General features: G+C 38.3%; 1 protein-coding gene across 1 annotated transcript; it reads right to left on the bottom strand.

The window, feature by feature from the left end:
- Positions 1-3,907: 3,907 nt before the first annotated feature.
- lg1h4orf54 (linkage group 1 C4orf54 homolog) lies at positions 3,908-13,018 on the bottom strand. The gene is made up of 3 exons (XM_057330459.1): positions 13,003-13,018; positions 8,518-12,885; positions 3,908-7,167 (listed from the first exon to the last, which is right to left on the bottom strand). Exons 1-2 carry the CDS (start codon positions 13,016-13,018, stop codon positions 8,543-8,545), a joined length of 4,359 nt encoding a protein of 1,452 aa, XP_057186442.1. The 3' UTR covers positions 3,908-7,167; positions 8,518-8,542.
- Positions 13,019-15,420: the final 2,402 nt, after the last annotated feature.

Here is a 15,420-nt window from a genome sequence, read left to right as displayed (position 1 = left end):
ATTTGTTTTGAACTGATCCGAAGTCCCATTTTAGAAGCCTCATCAAACAGAAAAATTACTAAAATACTACAAATTGACAGGCCACATTTTAGAATTATAGTATTCATCATAACTTTATCTAGGAATTATGTTTAAAAGCATCCAGAATAAATCAAAACTATATGCAGGACTAAAGAATATATGTAGCATATTCAAAGTAGCCACCCTTTCCAAAATTGTACTCTTGGCATGATCGAGCAGCTTCTTGAAATTTCACCTTGTAGGAAGATTTTTCAATAGTATTGGCAGAAATTTCATCTATTCATTTCTTGGCTGCTTTTTTTATTTGGTCCTCAATTTTTGTCGTCTAATAAAATAAATGAATATGTTGCCACGATTAAATTTTTGTCTACTAAAGTCATTTCAAACATTTAAACATACATCTTCAGATTAAAAGATTTTAAGACCATGAGAAACATTTCAGTCAAACGTTCAAGTGTTTTAGAACTTTTAAACAGCAGTGTATTTTTTGCCCTCCAAAATCATACATCAAAAATTATGCATTTAAGAGATGGCTTCACAAATCTATGATATTACTACTACTGCATGTTTCACAATAGAAACCTCTCTGGGTTTTTACTGGTAGTTTGTTGGCTTCAGCAGGCATGTTATCTGGTAGATAGGAACCAGTAAAATACTTTTCAGTAGCTCATAGATCTTTTGTTGAAAGGATTCCATATACATTGTACATTGAATGTGGCCCAAAACACACAATATTTTGTAATTGTTTGGCTGTGGAGTCCTTCAGGTTCCTGGGCTCCACCATCTCAAAGGACCTGAAGTGGGAGACCCACATAGGGCCCAACAAAGGTTGTTCTGTGTGCTTTAATCCCTGTCAGGTTTGCCTCGGCTACTCAGTTGATCACAAGTGGACAAGAACGGATAGTCCAGATTGCTGAAAAAATCATTGGTGCTTTCTTTCCCACTCTTGTAAAGTGCAATCATTACAGACTTGATACACCCTGGACACAACATCTTTGAACTGTTGCCCTATGGCCGGTGCTTCAGAAGGAGTATTAGAGCATCTGGACATATTGCTTTTAATTAATTTGAATATTCGCAAATTTCCAATCTATTTTACATACAGTATATTACTTCTGTACAACTGTCTATTTACAGTTGTATTTTATTTATATTTTTATATATTTTGTACTCTGTTTTATTATTATGTGTCTGCTGATGCATTTGGATGTATGGAAGCCCATTTCCGCCACGTGATAAAAAAAATCAGGCTCTAAAAAGTCATAATTGTGAGATAAAAAGTCAAAATTATGAGATAAAAAGTCAAAATTATGAGATCAAAAGTCAAAATTATGAGATAAAAAGTCATAATTATGAGATAAAAAGTCAAAATTATGAGATAAAAAGTCAAAATTATGACTTAACGTGCACATGCGCAGTGCAGCCAGGACACCGCACGCTGGTGACATCCGCTGGTTAGAATGGTGTAAATGCAACTCAGTGGTTTTACAAACCAATTGCGATTGGTTATATATATATATTTTAGTTATTTGTTTTCAGTTTTCAGTATTTTTTTAAGCTTCCAGTGCAGACATCCAAATGCATCAGCAGACACATAATAATAAAACAAAATACAAAATGTGTAAAAATATAAATAAAATACAACTGTAAAAGACAGTACAGAAGTAATATACTGTATGTAAAATAGATTGGAAATTTGTGAATATTCAAATTTATTAAAAGCAATATGTCCAGATGCCCTAGTACTCCTTCTGAAGCAGTGGCCAGAGGGCAACAGTTCAAAGATATTGTGTCCAGGGTGTATCAAGTCTGTAATGATTCCACTTTACAAGAGTGGGAAAGAAAGCACCAATGATCTTTTCAGCAATCTGGACTATACGTTCTTGTCCACTTGTGATCAACTGAGTAGCCGAGGCAAACCTGACAGGGATTAAAGCACACAGAACAACCTTCGTTGGGCCCCATGTGGGTCTCCCACTTCAGGTCCTTTGAGATGGTGGAGCCCAGGAACCTGATGGACTCCACAGCCAAACAATTACAAAATATTGTGTGTTTTGGGCCACATTCAATGTACAATGTATATGGAATCCTTTCAACAAAAGATCTATGAGCTACTGAAAAGTATTTCACTGGTTCCTATCTACCAGATAACATGCCTGCTGAAGCCAACAAACTACCAGTAAAAACCCAGAGAGGTTTCTATTGTGAAACATACAGTAGTAGTAATACCATAGATTTGTGAAGCCATCTCTTAAATGCATAATTTTTGATGTATGATTTTGGAGGGCAAAAAATACACTGCTGTTTAAAAGTTCTAAAACACTTGAATCTTTGACTGAAATGTTTCTCATGTCTTAAAGTCTTTTAATCTGAAGATATGTTTAAATGTTTGAAATGACTTTAGTAGACAAAAATATAATCGTGGCAACATATTAATTTATTTTATTAGACGACAAAAATTGAGGACCAAATAAAAAAAGCAGCCAAGAAATGAATAGATGAAATTTCTGCCAATACTATTGAAAAATCTTCCTACAAGGTGAAATTTCAAGAAGCTGCTCGATCATGCCAAGAGTACAATTTTGGAAAGGGTGGCTACTTTGAATATGCTACATATATTCTTTAGTCCTGCATATAGTTTTGATTTATTCTGGATGCTTTTAAACATAATTCCTAGATAAAGTTATGATGAGTACTATAATTCTAAAATGTGGCCTGTCAATTTGTAGTATTTTAGTAATTTTTCTGTTTGATGAGGCTTCTAAAATGGGACTTCGGATCAGTTCAAAACAAATGAATCAGGTTGCTTGTTTCAGCCTAATTAAATAAAATAAAAAATGTACAGTTATTTATATTTACACCGTATTAAGCAACGGATGTCGCAAGCGTGCAGTGTCTTGCCTGCACTGCGCATGTTAAATCATAATTTCAATTTTTTATGTCATAATTACGATTTTCAATCTCATAATTTCGTTTTTTTAATCTCATAATTATAATTTTCAATGTCATAATTATGACTTTTTATCTCATAATTTCGATTTTTGTATCTCATAATTTCGATTTTTTATCTCATAATTATGACTTTTTATCTCATAATTTTGACTTTTTATCTCATAATTGTGACTTTTTATGTCATAATTATGACTTTTTATCTCATAATTTTGACTTTTTATCTCATAATTATGACTTTTTATCTCATAATTTTGACTTTTTATGTCATAATTATGACTTTTTATCTCATAATTTTGACTTTTTATCTCATAATTATGACTTTTTATCTCATAATTTCGATTTTTGTATCTCATAATTTCGATTTTTTATCTCATAATTATGACTTTTTAGAGTCTGATTTTTTTAATCACATGGCGGAAATGGGCTTCCATACAAAATAGCCTTTCAACAAAGATTTAATGTCACCTGATTGTGTTTCACGCACTGGTGGCATAACTGGAATATTCTACCAACCTGATAGCATACACGCATAGCAAGAGTGCTTTCACCCTCCTATAATCTGCAATTATATAGGTTAACACAATTTAGCCCTGGAAAATCCATGGACTTTTGTTATAACATTAACTCAGACACCTAGAATTAAAACATTTATTTATTTTAAAATTAATTTTAGGCTATATTACAAATATAGTGAAAACAAAAGGTAAAAAACAAATCTTAGTCTTAATTCAGAACACATTGTCTGGGTAAAGTTACCATGAAATGGAAGTACATTCCCCTTGCTGCAATGTGTGACAGCCTCTTAACTAGAATATCATCTGTCACATTGACTTTGTAATAAATTAGCATATGGATATGTTGCTTCTCATATATTCATTCTCCTGATCTACATAGACTACAGTTTTAGGAAGATCCCGTAAATGGGCTTAAAGAGGGTGCCTTTAAGATCCACATTGGACAGTAAAAATGCTTATGACCAGCTGTTAGACATACAGTATTGGCAAAAAATCTTAGGAGAGGTTTGTTGACGGCAGTCTTTAAATGTCTCTAGTAAACAAGAAATTGGAAACAAGAGTTTTAAATACAAGTACAAACTTGCAACCCACCAAAATATTTTTTTTAAATATGGGGGGAAATACACATGTATAGGTTTTATTTTCCTTGTCATTGTATGAATAACATTTTATTTTAATTGCAATACCAAAATAACGAATAATACGATATTAACACCATTGTCATTGCTAGTCATTAACTGGACTAGTCTGTTTTTTGTGTTCTTCCCGTGACCCTCTGTGTAATCTTTGGATAAGAACATGTTTATTTGACTTTATTTGGGTGTTTTTATAAAAAGAAAGGAAAAAAACAATCATCTTTAGGCATATCATTTTATTTTTAACAACATCTGTCCTGTAACTTCAACATTGCTGTCCTTCCCTTGACAATCCTTTTGTTATGATTTTCAATTTTTATTCTTTCCAGACACAATAGTATGTAAACCTACCCACACCTGCCCATCTTCACACATGCCTCTAACCCTTTAAACATTTAATTGCTCTCATTGATATCTTATTTACATTTAATATTAATAAAATGTGACTAATTCCATGCTTTCCTATAGGAAATCAAGTGACTCCATGGTTACATCACTAGAAGTCTAGAAGTTCAGTTTGTGCTGAACACAAAGACTACTACACATGATCAACATACACCATGTACTACACAAACACATTTTAAGATATGTGCACTGATTTCAAATGTTTTTACAAAAACTTTTGTATTTCACTAAAGTGAAATGCTCTGACTAGATATTCTGCTCAAGCTGAAAAGCAGCACACCAAACTTTCTTAAACACAATTTAACGGACTGACCAGCAGCTCCAACACTGATATACTGTATTTGAGTTCACAAAATCCCTAAAAAGACAAATAAAAAAAGAATCCAAATGTAATTTGAAAAGTTTCAAAATAATTGCAATAATATAGATTATATATATTATTACATTATATACATTATATTATTACAGCAATAATATCTGAAACTGGGCTAGGATCGATCAATGATTTATTTCCATTCATAAAAAATTAAAAAGTTCATCCATACACACTTGAAGGTTCTTTAAGTGTCTTGGGTTAAGCAAAGAACTATTTTCTAATCAAGAACCATTCATCACTGAATAGGGTTCTTGAGATAGGCCTACTTGCTGTATATGGTTCTTTTGTAAATAAAAAAGTTTTTCATGTTATGTATTACAGATGTTTCACGGGGAACTGAAATGCCTTGTCCAACTATTTATTTTGAAATATCAGCAAACAATTATATGATAAATTAATGTACAGCATCATGGGGTAGCATTGGAAAAAGACACAATATTTAATAGATTTAATAAAATTTCACTTTAAAAATCAAAGAAAATTTGCATTTTTTTTAAATAAGCAAATAAAATACAACAGAAAGTTACATATAATATATAGCTCAAATAGTTTACAATACTTCTTAGTATTTACACTTAAAATCAAAATACCTTATTACCCAAATCAGATGTGGGCAGAGTGATCGGAAATTTGATTATGGGATGCTCCCTTGATGCTACAGGTGAACTGTGTTTTATATTCTAGGTATACCAAGCTTTGCCCCAAAATACAAGAAATTTCTGCTTATATCTCTCATACCTTCACTGGAAATAAATTTCCCTGACCTTATTATTTATCCGCATATTATTTATCACTGGTACCTTAAAAGAAGAACCTGCCAATCAAACCAAATCACAGTGATCTGGTGAACACATTCTCTCACACATACTCATCTGGTACTGTAACAAAATAGAGGACCATCCTCTAAAACATCCCATTCACCACACCATCCACACAGTATTGTGTGTTTATGTGATGGTCTATTCAATACCAACTGAACAAAACAGCAGAAGTAAAAATGACAAAAATATACAATATAACACTGTAATGTAATACATTTAGTTTGCAGAACACCTCTCAAAGAAGAGTGCTGAGAATCAAGGTCAGCAGAAGAACCAAAGAAGTCAAAGAATAAGAGATAAAAGGAGAAAATTCATGTACTGTTTCTGGCAAAGTTGATAGCACAAAGTAGCACATAATTTAATAAAAGAGGATATGTAATTTGTGTGCAGATTTGAAATATAATATGAGTACTGTGTGTTTAATTGTCATGTACATGTGTCTGTGTGTTTAATTGTCATGTATGTATATGTGTGTGTGTGTGTGTGCGTGTGTAGGTGTGTGTGTGTGTGTGTGTGTGTGTGTGTGTGTGCGTTCATGTTTGTATATCCCGGTGGGGACCTAAACCTGAATACACACCAACACATGGGGACTCGTGTCACTGTGGGGACCAAAATTGAGGTCCTCATGGGCAAAAAAGCTAATAAATTGTACAGAACAATATTTCTTACAAATCTAAAAATGCAAAAAGTGTTCTATGATCTTTAGGTTTAGGGATAGGGTTAGGGATAGGGGATAGAATATACAGTTTGTACAGTATAAAAACATTACGCCTATGGACTGTCCCCACAGGGATAGTCAACCAAAGCCTGTGCGTGTGTGTGTGTGTGTGTGTGCGTGTGTGTGTGCGTGCGTGCGTGCGTGCGTGCGTGCGTGCGTGCGTGCGTGCGTGTGTGTGCGTGCGTGTGCGTCCGTGTCTGCGCATCCGTGTGTGTCTATGTCTATGTGTGTTAGTACGTGTGCATATTGTGTGTGTGGAGTGTTTTGTATGTGGGTATGTCTGTCTTCTGTGTTTTCACCTTTTTCTTGTTTTTACAGGTACAACTTTAATTGTTTTGCTTATAGTCAATATGTCTCATGTACAGCTGCTTTGTAACAATGAAAATTGTCAAAAGCGCTATATAAATAAAGTTGAGATGTAGTTCAAAAATTGGTATTCTTTAAATTATTTTACTGATTCATAGTAGTTGATATTACCTATGAACTATGAACATGGGTTCAATTACAATTTCCAACCAGGCAACCACATTCAAAAAGATTTGAGAGACAGACAACGCAGTTTTAAAACACTAAAGAAGCATAAAATTGACAGCCACAAATAATAACTGGGTAATGCACTATGATAAAGACAATTTAGATTATGTTTGTGATGAAGGAGATCATGATGAATAGGTTCAGGACAAAATAAAACAAACTCCAAGTGAGTGAAAAGGTGACATAGTTCCTGTGTAAAACAAAACAAAAATAATATTAGAAATATTAGGTCATACATTTCAATGTTGTACATGCTTGTAATGCAGGACAGAGTTATCATCTAACAGATTAGTTATTCAGGTCATACTAAATCTCAAATATGATCTTGTAACGTCTCCAAAACCATCCTTCGCATGCTAATAGATTATTGGTCATTAAATTTTTGTAGTTCAGCCATCTCACATTTCTCCCTCTGGTGCCACAGTGTACGTTAGATTTGTTTATATACAGTAAAAAAATTTAGTCAAAGCTTTTCGCCCACCTCTGGGTCTTTCCCTTTAAGATAAGGTTGTCCTAAAAAGGTGGCCCTCCTGCAGTTTAAGTGTCTCAGGTCAATGAGTCTTGATATTCAGCAGCAGCTGGTCCAACATATATCAGCACAAACACATGCCACGAGCTGGCTGACCTTTTACTCCTCCCACGGCTATGCCAACAATGCCACGCCTCTTCCCCTGCTGTATCATACCATTGCCATAGAGTAGCACTTCAGAACATTTTATGACCAGTCCAGACTTTTTATTTAAAATCATATAAAATAAAAAATTATGTTGTAGACAATCACACTCTTGTCTTTGATAACTCTCTAGAGTAAATAATATGCTTACTAATTGTCGCAATAATTTTCCCATTCTGGAACAGCAGCTGTGAAATCCCTTAAATGTAAATGTGTCAGGGTAAAATATAGGATGACAGTAGGGGTGTGTAGTCTTTGTATCTGTTGAAATGCCAGAATGAACGTGTACAGTATGTGCATAGAACAAGAGGTAAAAGGAGCTTCACCTGAAAGTTGATCAAAACTAGATGAAAGGACTGTATACTTTTCTTTTTACCAGCACCGTAACAGTGGCCATTAATTCCTTTTTAAATGGCAATGAAGGAATTCTAACATATGAGAAATCTTATCACTAAACAGTGCTAAAGTCATTCAGCATGATTAGAATGGAATGTTTAGTGTCAAAGTGAAAATGTCAGAAAACATTTTAAATACCATCAGACATCCTTGCTGAGCTAAAACGAGCAGTCTAAAAACTAAAATAGTGCTTGAGCATTATTTAAACTGTTTCAATAATTATTTAACTTAAATAGTTTAAAATGTAAACATTTGTACAAAAATCTTTAATGGGTGACCTTTGAATATTTAACAATATTTAACAACTCATGTATATACAGTATATGAATATAATTCTTCTCTCTTGAGAGTACATTGAGGGGCAAATTATGTCACTTGAGGCATTTTAATGTATTTTAAGTTTAAAGTTTAAATGTAAATTCATAATGGACAATTCCTGTCATAAATGCGAATGTAAACAATTACACTTACTGTTAGCTCTAGGGTGAGTGGGGCTTTACCGATGTTCCACCACAAAGCTCATGGTGGTGCCATCAAATGATGGGGGAGCGATAATCCTTGGCCCCTTCTGGGAAGTGATGCTGATGATAGGCTGCTTGCTGCTGGCTAACCTGTTGGTGGTAATGTGTTGGGCCACAGAGGCTGTTTGCGATGACTTCCCAGAAGGCATATAGTAAGGGCTCTCCATGTAGGCCCCATCATCCTGCTGGCCCATGTGTAAATGGGATTTATCACTTTCATCTGCTTCCGACTGCATAGAGAGCTGGGACTGAATGGTACGGGCAGGGACCATTGTGGTTGGCATGTATCCTGGGTAAAACATGTAGGTATGGCCATAAGCTCCTGGACTGAGGGCAAGGGGGGATATTGGCAAGGGAACAGGGGTCATTGGAGACTGCTGAGGCATAGGGATGTCCACATACTGCCCAGTTTCTGGGTCAAAGAGACGCCTGGTGGCAGGCAGGACTGGAGTGTCCACCAAGTAGTAGTTTCCAGTAGTGGGATCCAAAAGCATCTTTCTTTGAGTGGGTTGAAAGTGCTCTGTTGGGACTGGAGAAGGTTGAACTGTTGGGGAGAAACATATCACCTGTGGCTGAGCGGCTTGCATCGTAACAGGCAGCGATGTATGATAAATAGTGGCAGTAGGGGTATCTGGGGACCGTGTCTCCATGACAATAGATGAGCACTTTGGGGATTGATGGATCTCCTTATGTCTTCTAACTTCACTATGACTGAGATAAGATGGTGGACTGGTGGTTTTAACTCTTGTCGCTGGAACTGTATAAATGGCTGTTTTCCCAAGCCCAGCTGTGGACGGTTTTATGGCGGTTGTGGCATGAGGCTTCACGGGTATGGTTAGGTAGTTTTCTGCATCTGCTGTAGAAGTGAACTGCAGTGGGGCAAACTCAGTCTCACTGCCATTTGGCCGCTCCTTCTCATCTGAAGCATGCTTTGGTTGAGATATCTTCAAGCAAACAGGTAGTTTTGGAGACTTTGGTGTCACGCCTTTACAACTGATAGATGCTGGTGATGAGACATGTGTTTGTGCTGCTTTTATGGAACTTGCTGTGGCTATAGGCTTTTGACTGTGACTCAGGGTTGTAGTTTTATTGGGTGTTCCTGTTAGTTGCATGAAAGCTTTAGGGCCATTTCTCTCTTGATGGGTGATTGGAGTGGTGCGTGACTTGGTGGTCTCCTTGTCTCCTTTTTTTCCAGGCATCTCAGACTGGGTTAATGAAGGTCCAAGAGATGAGGTTTTCTTTATGTTTGAATCTTGTCCCACGTTGTTGTCTGTGTTTGCTGTGGGAGCAGAACTAGTATTGCTTTGCGGTTCCTCCAAAGTTCCTCCATGCTCCTCTCTGGCAATAAGCGAGAGAACGTGACTATCCGTTATTCTTCGCGGCTCTGTTTTTCTCTTCCATTCTTTCTTGTCAAAAACGTATAACTGCTCCATTGTTTTGACAGCAGCTTGCAATTTCTGCAAAGCAGCCTGGTTGGCCATCTTAGTTTCAGTTTTCTTCTCACATATATCATTTGTTTTGTCTTGTTTTTTTGCACTTGCCTCAATTTTCAATCCAGCTGTCACATCTTGCTTTGGGCTGTCTAAAGACAGTCGGTTACCTAGCTTTTCGATTGGCATACTCCCATCTTTGGCGCCCTCTATTGGAACTTGAGGCGATGACGCGTCATGCTCAAATACATCCTCTGAAAGTCTTCGCTTAGATGGGTCTATTACATTTCCCGAATGCTTTACGTTGCTATTTGTATTCACGGATTGGCATTTAATCACTATGGGCGAGAGAGAATCTGAATTCAAGTATGAGCTCTGCTTTACTGTCTTGTGTTCTCCTTCTGGGGTCAAATGGCTGGACCTGTCGTGGCTATCTAAAGACACAAAGTGGTACGAGCTTTTAACTAATTTACGCACGTCTCTAACTTGGTGTATAGGTGTCTGTAGCTTGCCCTTGTAATCTCTAATGTCTCTGACTATGAAGTGAGGTACTTTGTCAGACGACTCACCCTTTAATGCAGTGGCGAGCGCTTGGCATCTGGTGTCATCAGCTGTCTTTATCTGGCCCGCTGCGTTATAGCCTATATTGGGAGTCAGCAGCTTTGCAATACTGAACGGGTCACTTTTGTTATCCCTTACGCTCCGTAAACTTATTTTAATTTCTGGTGACTTGGATGTTACTGCGCTGCGCGTAGCATCTGAAACGTACAAGGTGTTTGAGCGTAATTTCGTACCCCTGCTCTCTCCTTGATCGCGCACGGAATAAATCATATTCGGCGGCGTTTTCCCGAATTCCCTCTCACCGGACGGAAGCTGGATACTCGGCACAAACAAATGTGACATTTTAGTGTGCTTGCTAGTCGCCGAATCGAAGTACACGTTAGTTTCCCTCGGACACTCGTCCGGCGGTGCCAGTTTCCCCTCAAGCGTTTTATCGTTTTTATGTTCCTTTTGAAACTCTAGCTCGCCGTCCTTCCACGATCTGAACGCGCTATTTTGGCTTCGTAGCAGCGTGCCTTTGGATGCTTCGAATGCTCCTTTTTTAGTATCATTCGCAGCTTCATTCGTCGACTCCATATTCGTTTCTGATGCACTGGTCAAAATCTCTTCTTTGCGACTGTCGTATTTGGCATCACTTGAATAACTGTCAATTATGTCGCCAAGTTCATCCACGCAAACGATGGAGTAGTCAGAATCAGCCTCTGAGAATTTCGAGCTTTGCCTCTGCAGCCTTTTGGAATTTTTCCTTGACATTTTCTCCTTCTGCACTTCATGTTCGTGCGCCCCAAAACACGGAGAGGGTGCGTGGTGGGTTTCGCATATCTCGCCCCTCTCCATTTTGCGCTCCTGCTCAAACTGCATTTTCTTAGAAATGACATTTTTAAGGAGACTCGATGCGAATACTGCTTTCTTGTGTGTGTCCTCCATGGTTTCCCCTGTATTACAGGGTTGCTTGCTGGCCTCACTCCCCTGAGCGCTTGGCAAGGTGTTTGTAACTTCATCTGTGGAACGTGATCCTCCAGTATTTTGTGCAGATTTCACACGCCTTTCGTTTCCAGGCTGCCCAGATTTTACGTTACAACGAAAATTTAACGTTTCAGTCAGTCTTATGACTCCACTTTGCCCTTGGGAAAACTTTCCCATAAGCTCAATCTTTTTCGTTCTTGATGATGCGTTTCTATGGCCAACTAAATTGCCGTTGAGAGCAAATATCTCGACGGGGGGCGCTCGCATACTGGTTAATGTCAACCCCGTTATCCCCTTACCGTCTGTCTTTTTGGCGAAATGTAAATTTGACGTGGAGCCTTTATGGGCAAGCAAACTTTGATCTCGTCCGTTAGACATGTTTACGTTTCCATACTTCAGGTCAACAAACGTCGACCACCTATTGATTCCCAGCCCATGCTCTGATGCGGAAGACTCGCTGGAGGTACTGAAATTAATTGCATCGAAATAAGGGTATGCCAAACTTTTGAAGGATCTGGCTGTGAGATTGCGCACCTCTTTATCGGCATCATCCAGCTCGCTCACTGCGCTGGATGCACCGCTTGAATAATCGTTTACATCTTTACTTTTCAGTTTGCTACCAAAGTGCAAGCGCCCCGGCACAGCAATAAAGCACTTTGTGTTGTCACATACTTTGTCGCCTTTGGCATCCACTCCTTTCAAAACATAGCGACATATATCTTCAGAACGTTTGCCGGGAATGTTGCTTGGCTCATTTATAGCACGGGAAGTGGCTTTGATAGATAAGTGAATCTGCCCGGTGGTGTTCTGTTGTTTTGACAGGCTTTCCTTTGAGCTGGCGCATTTGTCGCTGTCACAGAGATTGCTTTCGGGCTGACTGCTGATCACTGCTACGCTTGTATCGGCATGTCCCTGGTGGCTTTTCGTGTCTGCCTGTTTTGTCACTGTCGTTTCATCACAGTCAAAAAAAGCATAATCGACAAACGAGTAGACCTGATGATCATCCTCAACATCCCAGCTGGACCCCGTCTCAAAGTCATAATCCACTTCATGGTCCAACTCCAGAAGCTGGATTTCATGGGTTGTAATATAATGAGACTCGTCTTCGTGAACTTCTGGCGTGCCATGATCTGAAAGTACCACAGTAGCCTCGTCGTCCGACTCACTTTCGCTGCTTAAATACATTTCAGTGTACAGGTCATTGTCATTGCCTGTGCTTTGTTTCTCCAACTTTCCGGGCGCGCTCTCTGAATAAAGGTTCTGCTTTGCATGTGATTTGGTACAGTCCGTGTCGTTCTTATTCACCCGAGGTACATCCGAAGGGACTATTTCAATAAAACAAGACTTGTCCACACTTTCTTCTAGTTTTCAATCCATTGGGCATCCGTAATTATTATTAAATTCATGTATTTGTTCAGTTGATGGATTTGAATGAGTTCGGTTAAGCTCGCAATGGTGTTCTCTCACGCCACTGATACCTTTGATTATTTCCATTTGACTCGTGTCTCCAGTAAATGTCACGTTCACTACATTTGTGTCGTCTAATTTCCAGCAAGTCGTTTAGATCCACATAATTCGACTCTTCCTGTGCATCTATTGGATGCAAACCCCTGTCGGAAATCTAATTTTTAAAGGAATCGGTGTCCTCTCTGTAAACAAGTGTTTTCTCCGATGCTGCCATTGGGTCTGTTGAGGAGATGAAGCTGTAGTAGTAAAAATTTACAAGAGACACTTGTCCCCAGAAATCCCTACTGCACTGCCTGATGTCCAAATCTAGTGTAGTCGAGGCTGTGCGCTGCCTTCCTCCCTAGCAGTTGTTAGTGTGGCACTCGAGACCGTCATTTTACAGGCGCGCAAGCCGTGACAGTCACAGTAAAGACGCAAATACTTTCTTTCACAGTCGTGTTGGAAACAACACCACCGATTTTCATTGAGGAAATATCATAAATGTGGTCGTAATAATAATGCGAGATCAGGAGTTTATGTGAACACAAGAGCCTGCGTTCCATGACACAGCCTGTTGTTATGCTCTGTCACTTAAAATGCGCATGACTGCAAATTTAGAGTTGGTTACGAAACGCGAAAACAGTTATTTTTGAACTAGGATGTTATGTTCGGCGTGTTTTGTTACATAGGAAGGCTGACTCCACGACGCAACATGTCTGCTAAATGTGAACCCTTCTTAATCCTCTCCCTCAACAAAGTGTCCTTTTGACGTGTCACAGTCTAAAGCCCAACAAAAGAAATACGCCACGGCCAAATAATCACGGTTTATCATCATAGGTAGCAAGGAAATTTGACGCTCTAACTGGACATATACAGCATGCCAAATGTGTGAGAGGGATTTCAACGGCACAACACTGGAAGATGACTGGTGGAGTTATAGAATGTTTTACAACTTGAAATGTTTTATATCTTGCGGTTGAAATTGTTATAAATTGTTTTCTCAACTTTACTTTCATGTGTCAAAAAATTCTTTTTTGGAACAAGGTCAGCACCAACGCTGCGGACAGCTCCCTTGCAAAAGTCAACCCGTCACTTGTTTTAGGCTTAAAATCGGTGTGTGCGAATTAGGGTTGGGCTCATACCAGTTTTTCCTTTACGATCTCTGCTCTAATGTAAAGTGGCACAAAAGAGCCCATGCCCATTCTGGGTGCAGAATGCTTAATGGATCCGCTTCTCTACACGTATTGCGCATCTGGAAGCTGGATGACGCGCTTCATTCATTCTCTTATTTACACGTACTGTGCGTCTCTTGGCGCAGAAATGATGCGCTTATACATCCGCCTTGATGCGCTTAAAGAAGTAGTTCACTTTCAAAATACATTTTCATGATAATTTACTCACCCCCATGTCATCCAAGATGTTTATGTATTTGTTTCTTTAGTCGAAAAGAAATTAATGTTTTTGATGAAAATATTCCATGATTTTTCTTCATATAGTGGACTTCAATGGACTCCAAACGGTTGAAGGTCAAAATTACAGTTTCAGTGCAGCTTCAAAGGGCTTTAAACGATACCAGACGATGAATAAGGGTCTTATCTAGTGAAATGATCGGTCATTTTCTAAAAAATGCGCGTTCATGACTTCACGTAATACGTAATTACGTTGAAAAGGTCACGCTTGACGTAGGCAGAAGTACAGAGTCAGTGTTTACAAGTTGAGCGTGCAGGTTTTCAACGTAATTACGTATTACTCAACTCAACTCAACTCAACTTTATTTATATAGCGCTTTTACAATTTTCATTGTTACAAAGCAGCTGTACATGAGACACATTGACTACAAGCAAAACAATCAAAGTTGTACCTGCAAAAACAAGAAAAGGTTGAAAACACAGAAGACAGACACACCCACACACAAAACACTCCACACACACAACACGCACACACACCAACACACACAGACACAGAGACACACACACACACACACACACACACACACACACGTACGTACACAGACAAGTACGCACACACACACACGCTCAGTGAGAGCACACATTTAGGATAAAGGAGAGAGAAGCACAGGTCAAATATAACAGATAATAAATTCCTATATGCAATATTAATTAAGTAAAACTTTAAGATTCTAAAGCAGCCCCCCCGGTCAGGCAGATAGTGCAAAAACAGTATGCAAACGGTGGCGAGGAACCCAAAACTCTAATCGAGAAAAAAAACCTCAGGAGAACCCAGGCCCAACCAGGGGATTCCAGTTCCCCTCTGGCAAAAGCTGCTGCCTCTGCACAAGCTCCAGAGAACTTGCACAACAAGGCTAAATAAAATAAATAAACTTAATAATAAAATAAATTATAGTTTAAGATTATCATTAATAATCTAATAGCATTTGAAGTTTTGTGGTGAAGACATGTCAAGAGACCGCGTCCTTCTTTATCCAGCTC

This window comes from Triplophysa rosa, linkage group LG1 (genome assembly GCF_024868665.1).
Source record: "Triplophysa rosa linkage group LG1, Trosa_1v2, whole genome shotgun sequence".
In the NCBI taxonomy this organism is placed as follows: domain Eukaryota; kingdom Metazoa; phylum Chordata; class Actinopteri; order Cypriniformes; family Nemacheilidae; genus Triplophysa; species Triplophysa rosa.
This window is presented reverse-complemented; position numbering and strand designations above follow the sequence as displayed.